At 45.1% G+C, this 18284-nt stretch overlaps 1 protein-coding gene across 2 annotated transcripts in view; it reads right to left on the reverse strand.

Annotated features, from left to right (window-relative positions):
- Window positions 1–6787: 6787 nt before the first annotated feature.
- The window catches only part of Smad1 (SMAD family member 1), a 61788-nt gene continuing 50291 nt past the window's right edge, over window positions 6788–18284 (reverse strand). For both annotated transcript variants that reach the window (XM_005345390.3, XM_026777769.1), the window contains exons 6-7: window positions 14060–14316; window positions 6788–8331 (exon numbers count right to left, since the gene is read on the reverse strand). In XM_005345390.3, the coding sequence (XP_005345447.1) occupies window positions 8188–8331; window positions 14060–14316 (401 nt within the window). In that variant the 3' untranslated portion in view covers window positions 6788–8187. The remainder of the gene's footprint in view (window positions 8332–14059; window positions 14317–18284) is intronic.

An 18284-nucleotide genomic window follows, 5' to 3' on the forward strand; every position in this document is an offset into this window, starting at 1 on the left:
TCCACTTACATTGACTCCTTCCTCCAGGAAAGCAGGTCCTACGCTGACTTAAGCTTCTAACTCTATTTAGGCAAGAGCCAAGTCCAGGACAGGATAAGAGCATTGGTAGGGACAAGTTAATAGATCTTACTAGATACAAGTGGGTTATTTATATGTGATGACTGGTGACAGTAGAATGTGGTGTGTATTTAGGCAGTCACCCATGGCAAAGCAGCTGCCAGATCACCTAGTTACAGATCCTACACTTCCAGAAGCAGAATAGAAGACTTCCATGTCCTGACCAGAGGAGGTCAGATTACACAACCAAAATAAATCCTTGCCTGCAAAGGGAGAGGGAGAATTTGGGATGTAGAAATGCAGAGGGGTGAATGGCTTAAGGGATGGTGAAGGCGACACACACAGGCTGAGGACTGCAAATTCAGTGAGGGGAGAGATGAGCGGAGCCCAAGAGACTGCAGTTCTGGAGGTTTGGCTGGTTGACTCTGAAGCCAATGGTGGCAGTTGTGAGCAAAGGGTGTAGTGGAGTGTCTCTGCTCAGGATTGATCCAGGCATCCCCTAAATCACATAACCAGGGAATGGTGGCCCACATCTGTAACCCCAGCATTTGGAAGGTGGAGACAGGAGGATCAGAAGTTCAAGGTCATCCTTAGCCACACAGTGAGTTTGTGGACAGTCTTCTGCAATATATAACTCACTGTTCTTTAAAAAAAATTATTTTGGGAGTTGTTAATACTTAGTCTTCACTTTCAACTTAATGGGATTTAGAAGCACCGTGGCAACGAATCTCTGAGCATGCATGTGAAGGTTATCCTATTAGGTTACTTGGGAGACTCACCCTAAATGTGGACAGCAGCATCCCTGGGTTGAGGTCCTCGACTGAATAAAAACGAGAAAATGAGCCGAGCACCAGAATTCATTGCTCTCCATTTTCTGCCTGCAGATGCAGGGTGTGTGACCAGCTGCCTCGGGCACCTGTCACCAGACCTTGCCCACTGTGGTGGACTATGACTTGGAGCTATGAGCCACAAGCCCTCTTTTCTCAAGCTGCTTACAGCAGGTCTTTGACCACAGCAATGAGATTAAGTCAGGCATGGTCACAGTATAATGAAGACAAGCAATACAGCTACCCAGGCATCCTCCCTATGAGGGTAAGGATTGTCATTTGCTCGAATTTCCCCAGGACTGCTTTTTCAACCTCAACTTTATGGTGCGGGACAATTCTATGTTCTGTCAATCAACTATGTTTTAAATAAATGCTGATTGGCCAGTAGCCAGGCAGGAAGTATAGGAGGGACAACCAGACAGGAAGTAGAGGTGGGGCAATGTGAACAGGAGAATTCTGGGAAGGAGGAAGCCCATTTCTCCCTAGTCCTGCCCAGACATGGAAGAAGGAAGGTGTGGCCTACCCTGCTGAAAAAGGTACTGAGCCATGTGGCTAACATAGACAAGAATAATGGGTTAATATAAGTTATAAGAGCTAATATGAAGCCTGAGCTAATGGGCCAATCAGTTTGTCATTAATATAGACTCTCTGTGTGAATTTTCTTTGGGGCTTACCGGCTGTAGGAACTGGGCAGGACAGAAACCCCAACAAGCAGGCCCTCATGTTACAGCTCTAGGCACTTGACCACATTCTTATCCTCTGATGCTCGGCTTCAGCTGTGGAAATGGATCAGCAGCAGGCCAAGTACCCACCTCAGCAATGCACACAACACTTCCTGAGACTGCGTTGTTTGCTCACTAGTGGGCGCCTTCTCCCTGCAGCAGCTTCTCTGACTTGCCTACCTTCAGCTCAGCCTTCACCCATTCCTGTGGATGATGGAGGAGTTACTTTCATTGGTTAATAAAGAAACTGCCTTGGCCCATTTGATAGGCCAGCCCTTAGGTGGGTGTAGTAGACAGAATGCTGGGAGGAAGTGAGGCAATCATCATGCCTCTCCTCTCTGGGTCAGATGCAATGAAGCTCCGACCCAAGATGGACGTAGGCTAGAATCTTCCTGGTAAGTCACCACCTCGTGGTGCTACACACCTTAATAGAAATGGATTAATCAAGATGTGAGAGTTAGCCAGTAAGAGGCTAGAGCTAATGGGCCAAGCAGTGTTTAAATGAATACAATTTGTGTGTTGTTATTTAGGGGCATAAGCTAGCCAGGTGCCCAGGAGCCAGGCGGGAATGCAGCCCGCAGCTCCTTCAACATGTGGCTGGCTTGCCAGGGAGACAGATAGCCCACAGCTGTGCTCACAGCACCTGTCCCAGCACAACCCTTCTTCTGTCTACTCATCTTCCAGCTGCCATTCTCCTCCCCATCTTTGTCTCCTCGTCACCAAAACCTTGGACTCAAATATACGGTTTCCACTCCTTTCAGCTCAGACTCCAAGCCTTTACACGTTGGTTATGTACCACAGCTGCTCTGTCCCCAATGCTTGGTTAATTGTCAACCTCACAGGAGGTGGGCACATGAACATGTCTGTGGGGGATTGTGTTCATTGAGGTGGAAAGACATGCCCACTTGTAAGAGGAGGCCAACAACCAGCTAAAAACAGTTGTGACTGCCTGGGAGGAACCCCTTGGTAACTTCCCCTTGAGCCAATCGGGAGCCTGCCTTGGAACCCGGAGACTGATGGTGCCATGACATCAGATGACCAGCCCCAATGAAGGAGAGACAGTGCAGCGTTCCAGATGATTGCGTCTCCCGGGTCCTGGGAGGGCATATGAAGATCTCCTAACGCCTGCAATAACTGCCGAGTCTGCTCTGCCTCTCGCCTGACTCTGTGGTAGTAGGAGGCAAGGGACACCCACTGTGGGCGACTTCATTCCCTGGCTGGGAGCCTGGATATATGAATGGAGAAAGGGAGCTGAGCTGTATACAGCATTTCCTGCATGGCCTCTGTTCCTGGTTGTGGGTGCCATGTAACCGGTGGCTACAAGCTACTGCCTTGACTTTCTCGTAACTCTGGACTGTGAGTTAAAATAAGACCTTTCTTCCATAGGTTATTTCATCTCTGTATTTTATCACAGTGATTGGAAAAGAAGCAAACAGACGCCCCAAAACTCACAGGTCAGCAATGGCTTTGCAATTCCTGTTTATTCTCAGGCCTTGCCCTTCTGTAAATCAAACCGTGTTCACAGAAAACCTGCTTTCTGTGGTTCTTCTCTGTTCCTTTCTGGGGTCCTTCTGTGGAGCTGCATAATGGGTGCATGTCTGATCCTCAAGTGATCTCGTCAATCTTGGGGCTAGACTCAACGGAGGTAAAATTTTCCCATCCTTCAGTCTAATGTACCCAAGATCATTAATGGCACAGCTCCTGTCTATCCACACTACACTTATTGGCCCCAAATGCACCTCCATCTCCCACTTGTACTTGGCCATCGTTTGCCTTGTATCCACGCTTTCCCTCACCAATCTTTTGCCTGTATAATCTCTAGCTAGCATGCAGACATTGCAGGGGCATCCCCAAGGACTAGAGTGCATTTTTAGGGGGTCAAACCAAACAATAAGCGCACCACAGGCACTTCTGATCTGACTCTTCTACCTAAGTGTTTCTCCAGTTATCCAAATGTTCAATCTTAAATGCCACTTCCTCTGTAAAACCTTTATCTATCCCCCTTCAGCAAAATTCAACCTGATTTCTTCTCTTGTTATCTTCTTATTTTGCATTAAGTTTATGTTTACACCAGGCGACTTTGGACAAAAATAGCTGAGCTTGTCTATTTATATTTTAAAAAATGATGTGTAGTTTTGATCTTAAACATCATTGAAACATCATCGTCGTATGACCTTTTCCCAGGGAGGTGTGCACACATGTCTCCTTGCCTCAGCGATGGAGCCAGCGACAGGCAGAATGACTCCAGTCACATCAAGTTTGGGGAAGCAGTGAGTCCACTGTCCTTATTTACAGAACGCCATGGGAGGTTACTTAGAGGAGCACGGGTAACCAGTAAACAGCCACATTCCTGAAGCCTCACCCCATGGTGGATGACTCTCATGGCTGCATAGATGGGGTCGCTTGACTTCAGTAACCTTCCACACTCTATCCCTACTGAAGCAGCAACCAAGACCACATACAACTTGGGCAGAATTACCTAAAGCTGGGATGGAGGGTCAGGAAGGAATGGCTAAAATCTCAGGAGAAGGTCTGAGGACTCTTCACTCCCTAGAAGAGAACATCACAGACCTGACTTTGGGAGTTTCTTGCAGGCAGTCAGAGCTGTTCTGTTTAAGGTGGTAATGGCTGTTACGCTCAGAGGACAGCATTTCAGAACAGCCACTCAGTGGTCTATTGTGTCAAAGTCTTAGCTTGCAGAATTGTGCTATCAGGAGATGGGGAAGACTTTGAGAAGTGGGAATTAGTTGGAGGTCTTCGGGCCATTGGGCGTGCTTTCAAAGGGACAGTGGGCGACACCAATCCCACATCTCCCTTGCTGCTCAGCCACGAGGTGAGCAGTTAGTTCATTTCTGCCCCATGCTCCTGTAAGGACACATTGCTCCCTCTCTGTCCCTGACAGAGGTCTGAAGGCAAGGAGTCTGCCTCATCAAGTCATGAATCACCTCCACACAGTGAGCTAAGAATAAACTGCTTCTCTTTTCACACCGGCCATTGTAATCATTTATTTCAGCAAGGGACAGCAAGAGCTGGGGTGAAGCAGTTATCTCCTATGCTGTTGTGAGGATGCTCCTGGCCTGGTGCCCACGGCAGAGACCTGGGTATATGTGACCTGCCAGCATCCTCCCAGTAGTCCATAGGCTCCTGTGGACAGGATCTGACTCTTACTCCACCAAAGGTCTTTCCCAGGCAGATTTAATCATTTACTGAGGAGTTCTAAGAGCTTTGCATATGTTCAGTTAATCTCTGGATGACCCAGTGAGGTGAGTGTTACCATCTCCATCTTACAGATGAGGGAGCACATGCATGAAGGGCAGGGACTCGGCTGGTGAGGCCAGGGCTGGAGCTCCAATTCTGTCACATGCCGGAGGGGGCAGGGCCAGGGTTCTCACTGCTTGTCATCTCGGCTACCGAGTGTCAGAAACACTTCACATCCCCTTTGTCATTTTCTTGAGCTTCATCTGTTTTCCTGTTATCTAGACAAACAGTTGCTTTTTTTTCTCATTCCTTTAACAAAATATTCCCAGACTTGCTCATTAACCTCCTATGGCAGATGAGAATGTTTTTTCATTAAGATTTTACTAGAATTCCATATAATTTCCTTTAATCAAGAAAGACCTTTTTTTCACACCACATGGCACACCCCAGGGTCTTCATCTAATAGGTCTCAATGGACGGGATGATCTTTGTGTTTTATCCAGCACATTTTCAAGGCACCAATGGTGTAACACCAACTCACAACTGCCCAATAACCACCAAAGGAACTCGAGAACAGTGAAAGCGGCTTTCCACCAGGAAAGGGGAGAAATCTTGAACTGAGCTCTATATTATTAGACAATTTCCAGTTATAAATCATTCTTAGTGGAAACTTTATTTAATTCTCATTTGCTTTTTTCATGGGTATATGGTGTGTGGATGTGGTATGTGTGTGCATGCATTCATGTGGAGGCCCAAGACTGATGGTCGGATCATTTCTGATGGATCTTTTACCTTATTCTTTGAGGCAGGGTCTCGCAGCCAAACCTAGAGCTCACGAATATGGCTAATGTCCATGTCAACTTGCTCAAGGGAGCCTGTCTCTGCCTTCTCAGGTGGGCTTGGGTGTTAGGGGTGTAAACTCTGATCCTCTACCTGTTGGGCCCTCTCCCCAGTCCAGCTTAATAATAATAATAATAATAATAATAATAATAATAATAATAATAATAATAATAATAATAATAACCAAAAATCTATCTTGTCACCCACTAATCCTGGTCACTGGCACAAGGAAGGATACAGGCCAATGGAAAACACAGACTACAGAAGGTTCAAGAAAAGGCGGCTTCTGTATGTGTGTGGCATTTCTAGGGTATTCATAACTTTAGCTGAGTGATCCCTGGCTCAAGAGTGTGACTTAATCAACAAACATGGAGAGGCCCATGGAAGCTAAGTGGCCCAGCAAAGACAGAAAGGGCAAGGTCACAGTGGGCCCAGGCTTTCTCTGCGTGACACTGATGGTGTTAGAGGCAATGACAAGAAGCAGAAATTTGGGCCCGGTCATTGTTTATGGGGATATGTTTTGTAGTTTCAGTAGGTGGGGAGTAAGACATTCTAAAGTGGACTTCAAGTGGTGACGGGCAACAGATCCTAAAATTTTGGGGTTGTGTACCAAGTCCAGGAGAGAATGTGAGGTGAAACAGTGGCATTTATGTGGTTAGAAAACTTAACAACCTCAAACTATTGCTTTTTCAAACACATTTTTAAAAATTCCCTCGGTAGGAGAGAGATCAGCACCTTATCTCAATAAAACGGCACAAAGGCCATCCTGTGCTCCTGTGCAGTTTTGGTTCTTGGCCCACACTGGCTATATTCTCCCACGGTCACCCTACATGTGTGCCTTCGGTTCAGGAATCTACCCTTCGGGTTAACTAAGGGCATCCATCAGTTAACTGTGCTGCCGAAGTTCCTTACAATAAACAGCTTACCCATCTGTGGGCTGGTGAGATGGCTCAGTGGGTAATGGTGTTTGCTGCCCAGCCCAGGAACCTGTTTGACCTTTGAAATTCCCATTATGGAGGAGGAACCAGCCCCACCAGCTACCTTCTAACCTCAATGGTCGCACCATGGTACATACCCCTCCCTCAAAAAAAAAAAGTTCAAGCTTACACATTTAGATTTTATTGTTTTATCATAATCCCCACACACACCAGTGTTATGGTCCCTTTCTCTTCTGATTTTAAATCACTCTGCATTTTTAGAAAGTCAGGTTCCATGTCTTCACGGTACTAATTGACCTTTTTGTATCTGGCAGAGAGTACTCAAAAGATCACCTGGTCTTACTGATCCAAAATTTTAACATGCAAGGAAAAGAAAATGACACACATTTTTAATCAAAGTAAGCAATAATGACAGGTTTATTTAAAATTTTCCAGTAGAGAAAACCCACTAGAGCTGGAATAAAAGGGTACTCAATGGGGAAGAGCAGAGAATAGAAAAGTTAGCAGAAGAAAACAAAACCAAACAGTACAAAACAAAACAAAATAAGAGTTAGAAATGGATTCCAATAGGGACCTTCTTTAAACCTGTGCAGGGTGAAGAGCGCTACTAGGTTTGGCAAACAATTTATCTGGAAATTAAAGCCTATGTCTGTATTGTAAACTCCGTAAAAACTGCTCAGTAAGTTCAAGCTTTCCATGTCCTGGGTGCTGAAACACACAGCCTGCAGATTTGCAAATAAAAGGAATTATTCATTTGCTCTCACAGTTCCAGGGATCAACCAGCTGCTTAACTGCCTTGTGGAGCAGAGGAGATAGAAGGAAAGAAAAAAGTCAGATAAAACTCTAAAAGAAAACTGGAACACAGCAAATTCAGACACCAGTTTGCTCACTGAAGGCGACGAACTGGACTCTACGGTGTAGTCTCTGCGGCTGTCATTTCCTCCCCCCACCCCGCCCCTCAAATGCTTTCTAGATCCGCTAGCCATGTGGACTATTCATAACCTCCAAATACTCTGTACACACGTTTAGCAAAGAGCACACACCCGACGACATCCTGGCAGCAGTAGTGAGCATAGTTTTAGAAAGACTACTGTGTATGTCATAGATTAACCGTTACTTTAAAAACAAACACACCCCATTCATTTCTAAACAAATAGTTTTAAAATATGACGAGAGCCCACGGGAAGATGATTCGGTGTGGGCTCGGGACCTGATGAAAAACACACTTCGAAAAGGCTGACTCTTCGCGAAACGTTCTGCCAGACACTCCAAATGAAAGGACTGCGTAGGAGCGTTCTTTTTCTTCTTCTTCTAATAGATAATCTGTCCCTGGCTTGGCCATCCCTTTTTTTAACTATAGACAAAAGTCCTGCTAAAAGTCAGCATTTCAGTTGATTACACAACAGGGTGTCACGATGTAAACCGAACAGGTTCTTGATGTCAACAGCACGTTACCCAGGTCTGTCACCTTCTCAAGCCAACAGTTGGTCACAGAGGTCAAGTATGATCAAGGCTCCTTGTCAGGTCTTCATCCCATCTGACATATCCCATCCTTCAAGTACATGCACGGCTCAACAGTTTGCAAGACACAGAGCCCGGGGCCCTTTAAGACACCGATGAAATAGGATTGTGGGGCGAACCCATCTGGGTAAGAACTTTATCCAGCCACTGGAGAGGGCCATGCAGGTGTATCTCAATCCAGCAGGGGGTGCTAGTAACATCCTGCCTGTGGTATTCAGCTCCCCAACCCTGGGAAAAGGAAAACACAGAGTCATTAATGCCCTTATCTGGGTGACTCAGCCTCCTAAGTAAAAAGATCACAGTCAGTTCATGGAATTCTGTCTGGACTCGTGGCTATGGCCCATAAGGAAAACAAACACACCATAAATGAATGGGTAATTTGGTGGGTAATTTTTGGCCATGGACACTGACCATTCAAAGTCTATCCAAGGACCCCAGACCACCCTAGTGGGGTGGCACACATCTTTAATCCAGCATTTGGGAAGCAGAATCAGGCAGATCTCTGTGAGTTCCAGGCCAGAATCAGCCTTGTTTCAAATAAATAAATAAATACCCACTAGTCTTGGGCAATCAAAAAATTTAAATATATTCAATAGTTGTTTGAATAAAGATATTTTATTTAACTTTTATTTTATGTGCATTGGTGTGAAGATGTCAGGTCCCTGGGAACTAGATCTTCAGACAGTTATGAGCTGCCATGTGGGTGCTGGGAATTGAACCCGGGTCCTCTGGAAGAGCAGTCAGTGCTCTTAACCACTGAGCCATCTCTCCAGCCCCTGAGCCATCTCTCCAGATATTTTAATATTTCCCACTACATTGTTATGTTAATACTTTATTTACTTATACTTTTAAAACATGTTCTTGCTATGTAGCCCTGGCCGGCCTGAACTCCCTATGTAGCCCAGGCTGGCCTCAAACTCAGAGCTTACCTGTCTGATTCCTGTGCACTGGAATTAAAGGCATGTGCTATCAAACCTGGCTTTATTTTTCCTAATATTTTAAAATTTGTGCATATATGTATGTACTTGAGTATGGCTTTATGTATGAATGTGATACCTGTGGAGTCTAGAAAGGAGTTGGATCCCCTAGAGCTGAAGTTATAGGCTGCTGTAAACCACCTCAGCTGGATGCTGGGAACTGAACTCAGAACCCCTGTAAGAGTGCTACACCCTTAACTGAGCAATCGCTTGCCCCTTTATCTGTCTGTCATGCCTGGAGAGGACACAGATCAACACCGGTTGTCCTTTTCAATCACACTCCACTGTATTTTCTGAGATGAGGTCTCTTGCTGAGCCTAGGGCTTTTTCCAATCAGGCTAGACCTGACTCCTACACGGGATTCCACACAGGACTGCACCCAGCTTTTGTAGTTGTTGCATGTATGTGTGTGCTTCCGGAGCTCAGAGAACCGCTCTGGGAAGCTGGGTTTCTCTTCTCCCCTTTATACATGTTATGTAGCAATTTCTTCAAGGATCCAACCTTCTGTCTTAGAGGGAAGCTCCATAAATGTCCAATGGTCTAAGGGGAAGTGAAACATTGTACCCCACTTAGGCAAACTCCTTAAAACTCAGGAAGCAAACAACTTAAAAGCCTGAGGAAGTCCCCGGAACTGACCAGATTCATGAGTCCCCTTCCTCCCCAAGCTGATATGAGCAGTAAGGTCTGCTGAGACACTCAGAACAGCTGGGCTGCCTGGAAGACAGGCTAGGCAAACTGTCTAGAAGAGGCACAGACCAACTGAGTTGGGAAAAGACACACTCCAATCTGCTGAGCTCTCTGCATTTTACATAGTGACTTAGCTGTCTTTGAGTCATTTCTATTTCTCTAAGTAACCCCAATAAAACTCAATGGCTCACAAGCTAGACTTCAGAGGTACCCATCCATACTTTGCTCTATCATTGGTCCCCTGTCTGGAGTAAGCAGATGTTTGTTCATGGACTTCAGAGGTACCCATCCATACTTCATGTTTCATACAACATGTTTCCTGGAGACTGAACTCAGGTGGCCAAGCTGTGCAGTGAGTGGCTCTACCCACCAAGTCATCTCACCTTGGCATTTTTTAATTTTTGAAATGGATGCTGGGGATCCAAACTCAGGTCCTCACAGATGCACGGGAAGCATTTCACTGACTCAACAATCTCCTTGGCCCCCATCTATTTTTCTTTCAGACAGAGTTTTACTCTACAGCCCAGCCTGAAATTCACTACATAGTCCCAGCTGGCTGCGAAACTGTGGCTCCTTGGGCCTCAGCCTCCCATGTGCTGGGATTACAGGTGTGGGCTTCCATGCTTGGTTCCCTCCTAACAACCATTTCTGTGACATTGGGAATGAAACCCAAGGCCTGTCTCAAGCTAAGCAACACACATCACCACAGACATCCCCAGCCCTGTTAAAGCTATCATTAAATTCTCCCTTTACAAATTCCGTAAAGGTGACGTCAGACAGACTGATGTTTCTTCCCCACTCTGGCAGATGAAATTCTACTTGTCAACAGCACAGACCTCTTGATCTTCCAGTCTCAAGTGAAACTGACAGGAGAACAGTTTGCACACCCCCAAAGTTCTTCTGAGACCTGGTTGCTGCCTTGAAGCAGCAGGTTCTATCATTCATCCAGCCAGGAAGGTGGCTTGCCCCACAGCTTCAGAATGACTCGTTAGGACAGTAACGCTCCACAGATGTCACCATGGAAACCAGGTGACCGGATGTACCGTGATCCCGTAATCTTAGCACTAGTGGGAGGTGGAGGCAGGAGGATGGCGACTTCAGGGTCAGTCTGGGCTACACTGAGCTTGAAGCTAACTGGATTACACAGGGAGACTCTGTCTTACGTTGAAAAACAAACAGTGGTGTTGGTGTGAGTGATAAGAAACTCAAAGATTTCCACTTGATTCTTGCTTGTAAAGAACAGTAGCTACCAGGGTCTTCTGACCTCTGCTATAAACCTTCTTCAGCAGTTTTAAAGCTTACGTCTGAATATGAGAACTGTGAAGACAAAACCGGGGCACATGAATTTCACCCATGTATGTATGTGCATGTAGGTCCCTGGGCTTGGAGAGTCAATGGCAACAGTTACCATACAGGTCTGCCTTGCAGACACTGGGTTTTCTGAAGGCAGGTGCTTACCATCCGACCTCTGACATCCAGGACGGCCAACATGCGGCAGAAGCTCTACATTCTCTTTGCCAAACTGACTGGGGTTTTTCAGATAGGAATTGGCTTTTAACATTCATAAAGTTTAATTTTTTATTAACACCCAAAGTCATCTCGAAAACAACACGAGGTGGCCTATTGACGTGAGTAAGATGCTACGCTTCGTTTCTCCAGAAGACTGAGAGGCCAGGCAGAGCCAGGCTCCCTCATGGCAGTGCAGAGCTACAGAAAGTCTGTAAAGCTCTGCTGCCAACACACAATTTCCTGCTGTGTGACGACGGTTGTGTTACAGTTACCGAGCTTAAAAACATTTATTATTTACTATGCGTATGTGTATGCAGGTACCTATGGAGGACAGAAGGTTTCAGGACTTTGGAAATGGAGTTAGAGGCAAGTACGAGCTGCCTGATATGGGTGCTGAAAACAGGACTCTGGTCCTCTGTAAGAGCAGCAAATGCTCTTAACTGCTGAGCCATTTCTCTAGTCTACTGCCACGTTTTTAGTAGGATTTGTCCATCCTAAACCCCCAGCCATGTCCATCACAACTTGGACAGTCCTCCATGTTAACACATACTAAATTCTTTCAATGCTGTGCTATTATTAAACTCATTGAGAGCTGTTCACATGCATCTTGGAGCCAGAGACTTTAGAATGCGTTTTTTTCCCACTTTGTATTGTCTTTTTGGAATAGAGGTAAAGTACTTGCTGAAAGAACAATGTCAACAGACTTTGAATCTGTAGCTTTGGGCTGAAGAGATGGTTTGTCAGTTAAGGGTACTTGCTGCTGGTCCAAATGACCTGAATTCGGTTCCAGGAACCCACAAGTGCTCACAACTGTTGTCACTCCTTCTACAAGAGATGTGACACCCGCTTCTGGTCTCCATGGGTACGTAGACCCCCTCCCCCCCCCCACACAAGAGATGTGACACCCTCTTCTGATCTCCATGGGTACGTAGACACCCCCCCCACACACACACACAAGAGATGTGACACCCTCTTCTGGTCTCCATGGGTATACACACACACACACTGATAAAAGAATAAATCCTTAAATACTTTATACTAAAGGTTGTTTTTAGCTATATAAAGTAACACTACCTGTTAGTTATATAATCAGTAGGAAATGGATGCAGGAGAAAGCTTACTGGAGCACAGGAGCCAACGCGTCCTCAAAAATTCTATAATCAAAGCCCCATCAAGTGATCACGAGAATAATTACCAAGGTCTTGATTCCACCCGGCCCTATCTTACAGATCAAGAGCAGGGCTAAGAAAGGCCCTGCACCTCAACCAGTTAAAACAATCGTTCAGGAGTTGTTCTTCCTTCCAAATAAAAAGTACTTTGGCAAGTTGCTGGCCTCATTTTGAAAATTGTCTGAGCCAAAAAGCTAAGTCAAAAATTAAATGGCGCTTGTGAATAACGAACAAGGAGAACTCTGTGGTTACGTCTGCGCACAACATAGAGGCCAACTTCTTTACGGGGTAAAGAAAGGCCTCCTTCAGTGTTAAAGAGGTGCCACGTCCGGCCAGAAGGAGGGAAGGAACCTTTGATCTGGAATCACCCCCAGCGATGAGCACATCACTAAACAGGCCCAACAAGAAGTCCGGGAGCTTTTGAAGACAGTGCACGGGAGATGACTGCCTCACCCCGGGTTGTAATTAGCGCTCTTCCTCAAGGTGAAGCAGGCTAAAAAAGCATCTTTCAGACTCCAGAGACAAATGCTGGCACCAGATACACATTTAGATTCTTTTCCAATGGCACCTTAAAAACTTCCATTTCTTAGTGGCAGAAGAGGACAGAGATAAGCAATGACTTGAATGGTCTCCTTTCTTTGAGACTGCAGAACACTCAGAGTGAACGCCAAGGGCCTTGCTAACTTCTGAATTATATGTAAGACACAAGATTTACTAGAAATACTTTTTATAAATGACCAATTAAAACTAATTTCCAGTGTGATGAACTTCTCCACTTACTTAGTTACATTGTTCCCCTCCCGGCCCTGTGTGTGTGTGTCTGTGTGTGTGTCTGTATGTGTGTCTGCGTGTGTGTGTGTCTGTGTGTGTGTCTGTGTGTGTGTCTGTGTGTGTGTGTGTGTCTCTGTGTGTGTGTATGTGTACACGTGGAGGCCAGAGAACAACTCAAGGGACTTGCTTCTGTCTCTGTATCACATGGGCCCAGGAATCAAAGTGCCACAGTCCCCCTCCCCCCGAGGCCCTAAACGATCATACGCTGACTGCTGAACTACAACCACTTAGTGCTGGCATCCCGGCAGCACCAGCAGCAAAGGAGGAGAATGGAGATGCATTTATTCAGTTGGCCTCACAGGATGATCATGTACTTAAGGCCCGTGTTAAATACACACCATTTTCTATGTATGTATGTATGTATTTCTATAATAGCTATGGGGCCAGGGACCTAGCACAGCAGGTGTGAGGCTGGCCTAGCACACCAGAGACCCTGTGATGGGGTAGTAGGGAACACAGTCCTAGAATCCTAGCTACCCCCGATGTGGAGCTGACAGATCAGAGTCTCAAACCCATCCACAGCCTCAACCAACTAAAGGCTACCTGGACTACATTAGACCCTCAGTTTGCCTAAGAATAGCAAGATGGTTCAGGGGAGGATAAAGGTGCCTGCCACCAAGCCAGGAGACCGGAGTTCTGTCTCTGGGAGTTGCAAGGTGGGAGGAGAGGACTATATGTTTCCATAACAACCTCTTAGGCACTGACACTCTTGTTAGATGTGTTAGGAATATATACCAGGCAGGCACAGGTTTGTGTACTGTGAGATGGGTGGGCAGCGCTTACCTTCACGAAGCTCATTCGAATAGTGCACATTTTGGTGAGTTCATACACTGTCTCGAAACCATGGTTCACAGACTGTGCCAGCAGCTGAGCAAACTCTTGGTTGTTGAAAATTTTCAAGCTACACCCACTGGGGATCTTGCAGACAGTAGTGGGATGAAAGCCATGATGGTAGTTGCAGTTGCGACTCTGCACGAAGATGCTGCTGTCGCTGAGGCATTCGGCATACACCTCTCCGCCAACGTAGTACAGGTGGACCCCTGAGACAGGACAAAGCGTGTCAGCCGAGGCATTCTGACACACACACACACACACACACACACACACTTGGGGAACTATGTTACCCTTGTGTCAGCCAGTGTGTTCACGAAATAACAACGTCTCTCAAAAATAATAAAGCATAACACTTTCATTTTGTAAGTATTTAATGTCCCACTTGGCCGGAGTTGAAAGTATATTTGCACTCTAAAAATAGAGCGCAATAAAACCTGAAGTTGACTGGGGTATCCTGCACATTTAAAATCTTCTGAGTTTAGGACAGGGCTAAATTGTCATTAAACTTCAGAGAGAGAAGGGATGATTAATAAAGGTGGAGGAATGAAACCCGGGGTGAAGAATTACCACTGGGAGCTGTAAGACTTGAGGTCTAGTTAAAAACAAAAGCCTTTTAAATAGAAAAAAAATGTATTGTGCAAAATAAGAGCTCACCAAACTACTAAAAATAATAATTGAAAACTTCTTACAACTTAGAATGCTCGGAGTCCAGGCAACACCCTGCCCTCACAAGAGAAGGGGCAGAGACCTGGATCCCCTCCTAGTGAAGCTGGCAGGGGAGAGAACAAACTCCTCAAGGCTGTCCTCTGACTGCTTCGTGCCTGTTACATACACACACGCGAAATAAACAAAGACAAATCTTTAGAAGGAAGAAGGACCCTCTGGCTAAGCTGCAGGTGACCCTGGAATGGCGTAGTAGCAAAGGCACTGTGATGGTCTGTGGAACACCACGTGGCATTTCTACAGACATGCAGGGCTAAGACTGCAGAATCAGCTCCACCCACTGTGGCAGAAATCCATTTTGTTTAGCGATACAGAGAAATGTATTTAAGAGAAAAAAATAGAGATAAAACTACTTAAGAAAAAAAAAAAACCACCTCTCCCCATAATAAAGATGACTTTCATTTTAGAAAATTAAGACAATATATGAAAATACAAAGATGTGGAAGATATTAAGATTCCTTCAGTGACAGGGAAAATGCTTGTTAATTAATAGTCTGCAGCACTGTGTCCGGCTCTGCAGTCACTGAAGCTTCTGGTCCACATTTCTGTGCAGCTTTGTTGCCAGAACTGCTACCAGGCTCCCTCAGCAGACCAGTGGTGACACTCATTTTCTGTTACGGCAGTCATGACTGATGTCACTGAATGGTTTTACCAATATCCATAATAGAGATTCCTAAGTTAAAAGCCTGGATGGAAGGCCTTTGAATCACTTTGCCAAACGACTTTCCAGAATGCTTGGGTTGGTTTTCGACGACACCAGCAGTGTGTGAGTGCCGCGATCATCTGGCCCATGCCAGCCCTTCCTGATCCTGAGCTTAAACAAAAGCAAAGTGTTCCTAGCTTGAAAATAATACAATTATTTTAATTTGCACACGGGGCTGGGCAAACTCTCCGTTTAGTGGCCATCTGGGTGTCTCTTGTGAACTCACTGTCTTGACGACTCACCTATTAAGCACACTGGGGTTGTGGGTTTTAATCATCTTTAGGGCTAGATATAAATAATTTATTTTGTATTTTCCTGTTCTTTGTCTTTCAACTTTAAACATTTTATATATGTGTGTACATGTGTAGATAGATACATAGATAGACAGGTAGACAGACACATAAATAGATTTAGATATATGTTTCAACCTAGAGAAGTTTAAAATCCCTTAGTTGAATCTATGATTTTTGCTGAGGTAGAAAACTACCTTTCATATAAATATATTTTCATCAAGCTTTGGAACTGTTTGCCGTTATCACTCTCACGTGTGTACACACTTAGGATGATGGAGAGGCTATTTTTTACTATTTTAACTATTCTTATTTTCCCTTTCAAGTAATACTGGCACCACATCATGCAGCCTGCACAAAAAAATCACATTGTAACCTAATTTAAGTCACAAAGTAACACAGAAAGAATTACTATCTGCCTGAAATGTTTGCACAGTACTAAGCCACCCCTTTAATGAACAAAGGCTGTCTATATATGCAGTTGCTCTCTCTTGTAGAGCCCCGTGGGAGAGCTTTGAGGGTTAAAGTCTTGAGCCATCTGCAGTTCACTCTCTCAGCTTTGTACTTGTGGTTCAAATATACGTCCTCTGCTTCTGCCCTAGCCACCGTGCCTCCTGTCACCATGCTTCCCTGCCAGGATGGAACCATGAGCAGAAATGAGCCTTTCTTCTTTAAGTTGCCTTGTGCTGGTGACCAGCAACAGGTCAGGGAACATGGTCATACAACTGTCCAGATAAACAGAATGACACGGACAGATAGTGACGTCCTCTCATGCCTTGTCCAGCATGAAAGGAAACAGCACATGTCTATGTCTAATGGGAGGTACAAATTAGTAAGAACTTTCTCAAAGTATGTAACCAACAGTTGCTGGTTCCTTCTGAGAATCCATCCCAAGAATATTATCATTGGTCACGATGCCCACATAATGTCTCAGCTTCCTTAATGATAACCTCGGCTTCTTTATCATCTCGAGTGGACAGAGTCCACCAGTCAGGCATCTGGAGCGATGTTAAGTGCATTCCCAGAACCCTTACTTCCTCCTAACCTCTTAAAGAGGAAATTCTACCATTTGGCTTTTTACTACTTTGGGGGGAATAGTCACATTAAAATTTAATGAAATATACACTCTTCCATTCTAAACGCATTGACAGAAACGTCAGTGGTGTCCAGACATCTGCACTACGAACCTAAGTTCTACCACTTCACCTTGGGTTGTCATTTCTGTCTCTGATCCCTTTGGTCATACCAAGGAAATGTTCACCGAGTTCAATAGTTGTTAGGTTTCCTCTTTGGATCTAAGAATAAATCTTAAAAATCTTCTCAAGTGTCTCTTAAGCACCTATTAAAATAACTGTTTTACCTGATCCATTGATGTAGATGTTGATTCTTTCACTCTTCACTTTATTTATTTATTTATTTATTTATTTATTTATTTATTTATTTATTTATTAGAGACAGGGTCTCACTATGTCGCTCTGGCTGGCCTGGAATCGAGAGATCTGCCTGCCTCTGCTTCCCCTGCATCAGCTACCCACACAGCTCTCAGTGGTGATGTCAAGAAGGGGGATCGATCCGTTTACTGACTGTAGATTTAGCCACTGTAGAATTAATTTTTGCTCTGCAATTGTTTTTATTTGCCTAAAACAGTTTGTGGAGAAACACTTTAAAACATGTAAAGACCTCGAGTCTCATAAAATTTTTCTTCGTATTTTGCACATACCAGTGGTGATCTTTCGTTTTTATAACACTTGCTTGTTCTATGTGTGTGTATGATTGTGTGAGGCATATGCTATGGGCTATCACGTGTGTGTGTGTTTCTCCTACCATGTGGTCCTGGGGATTGAACTAAGTTTGTCAGGCATGGTGCAAGCCCCTTTCCCCACGGAGCCACCTCCCCAGCCTGCACAGATGACGCTTACGTGAGCCTTACTGTAGTAGTTACAAAATGATATTTGTATTCTAGCACTCACTGTCTATTTAGTTATTATTAATTTCCCTATTAGCATGGCTGTATCAATTAGAATTTACTTACTGGACAGAACCTCACAATGTATATGGTCCAACCTGGCTTTGAACTCCTGATTTTCTGCTGCCTCGGGCCTTCTAAGCGATGGGATTCAGGAGTTCAGCTCACGCCCATCCCCAGCAGTGTCTTAAGATTCACTACTCAGTTGATTACAGTCGCTCCTGACTATCTCTGGGTCTGGAGTCCAGTTTCAACTACGCACAGATCAAAAATTACTTTTTAATAGCACCACCATTAACAAGTGCTGGCTCTGCCCTCTCGGGAGTCGCTCACCAGTGACACAGACTCTGCAGTAGCTGTGACTCAGGGCCTTTGAAAGGGGAGGTGTGCACGTGAAAGGACACACTACACGGTTTATATAAGGAGGGGTGTGCATGTGACAGGACACACTACACGGTTTATATAAGGAGGGGTGTGCATGTGACAGGACAC

This window comes from Microtus ochrogaster, chromosome 4 (assembly GCF_000317375.1).
Source record: "Microtus ochrogaster isolate Prairie Vole_2 chromosome 4, MicOch1.0, whole genome shotgun sequence".
NCBI lineage: Eukaryota > Metazoa > Chordata > Mammalia > Rodentia > Cricetidae > Microtus > Microtus ochrogaster.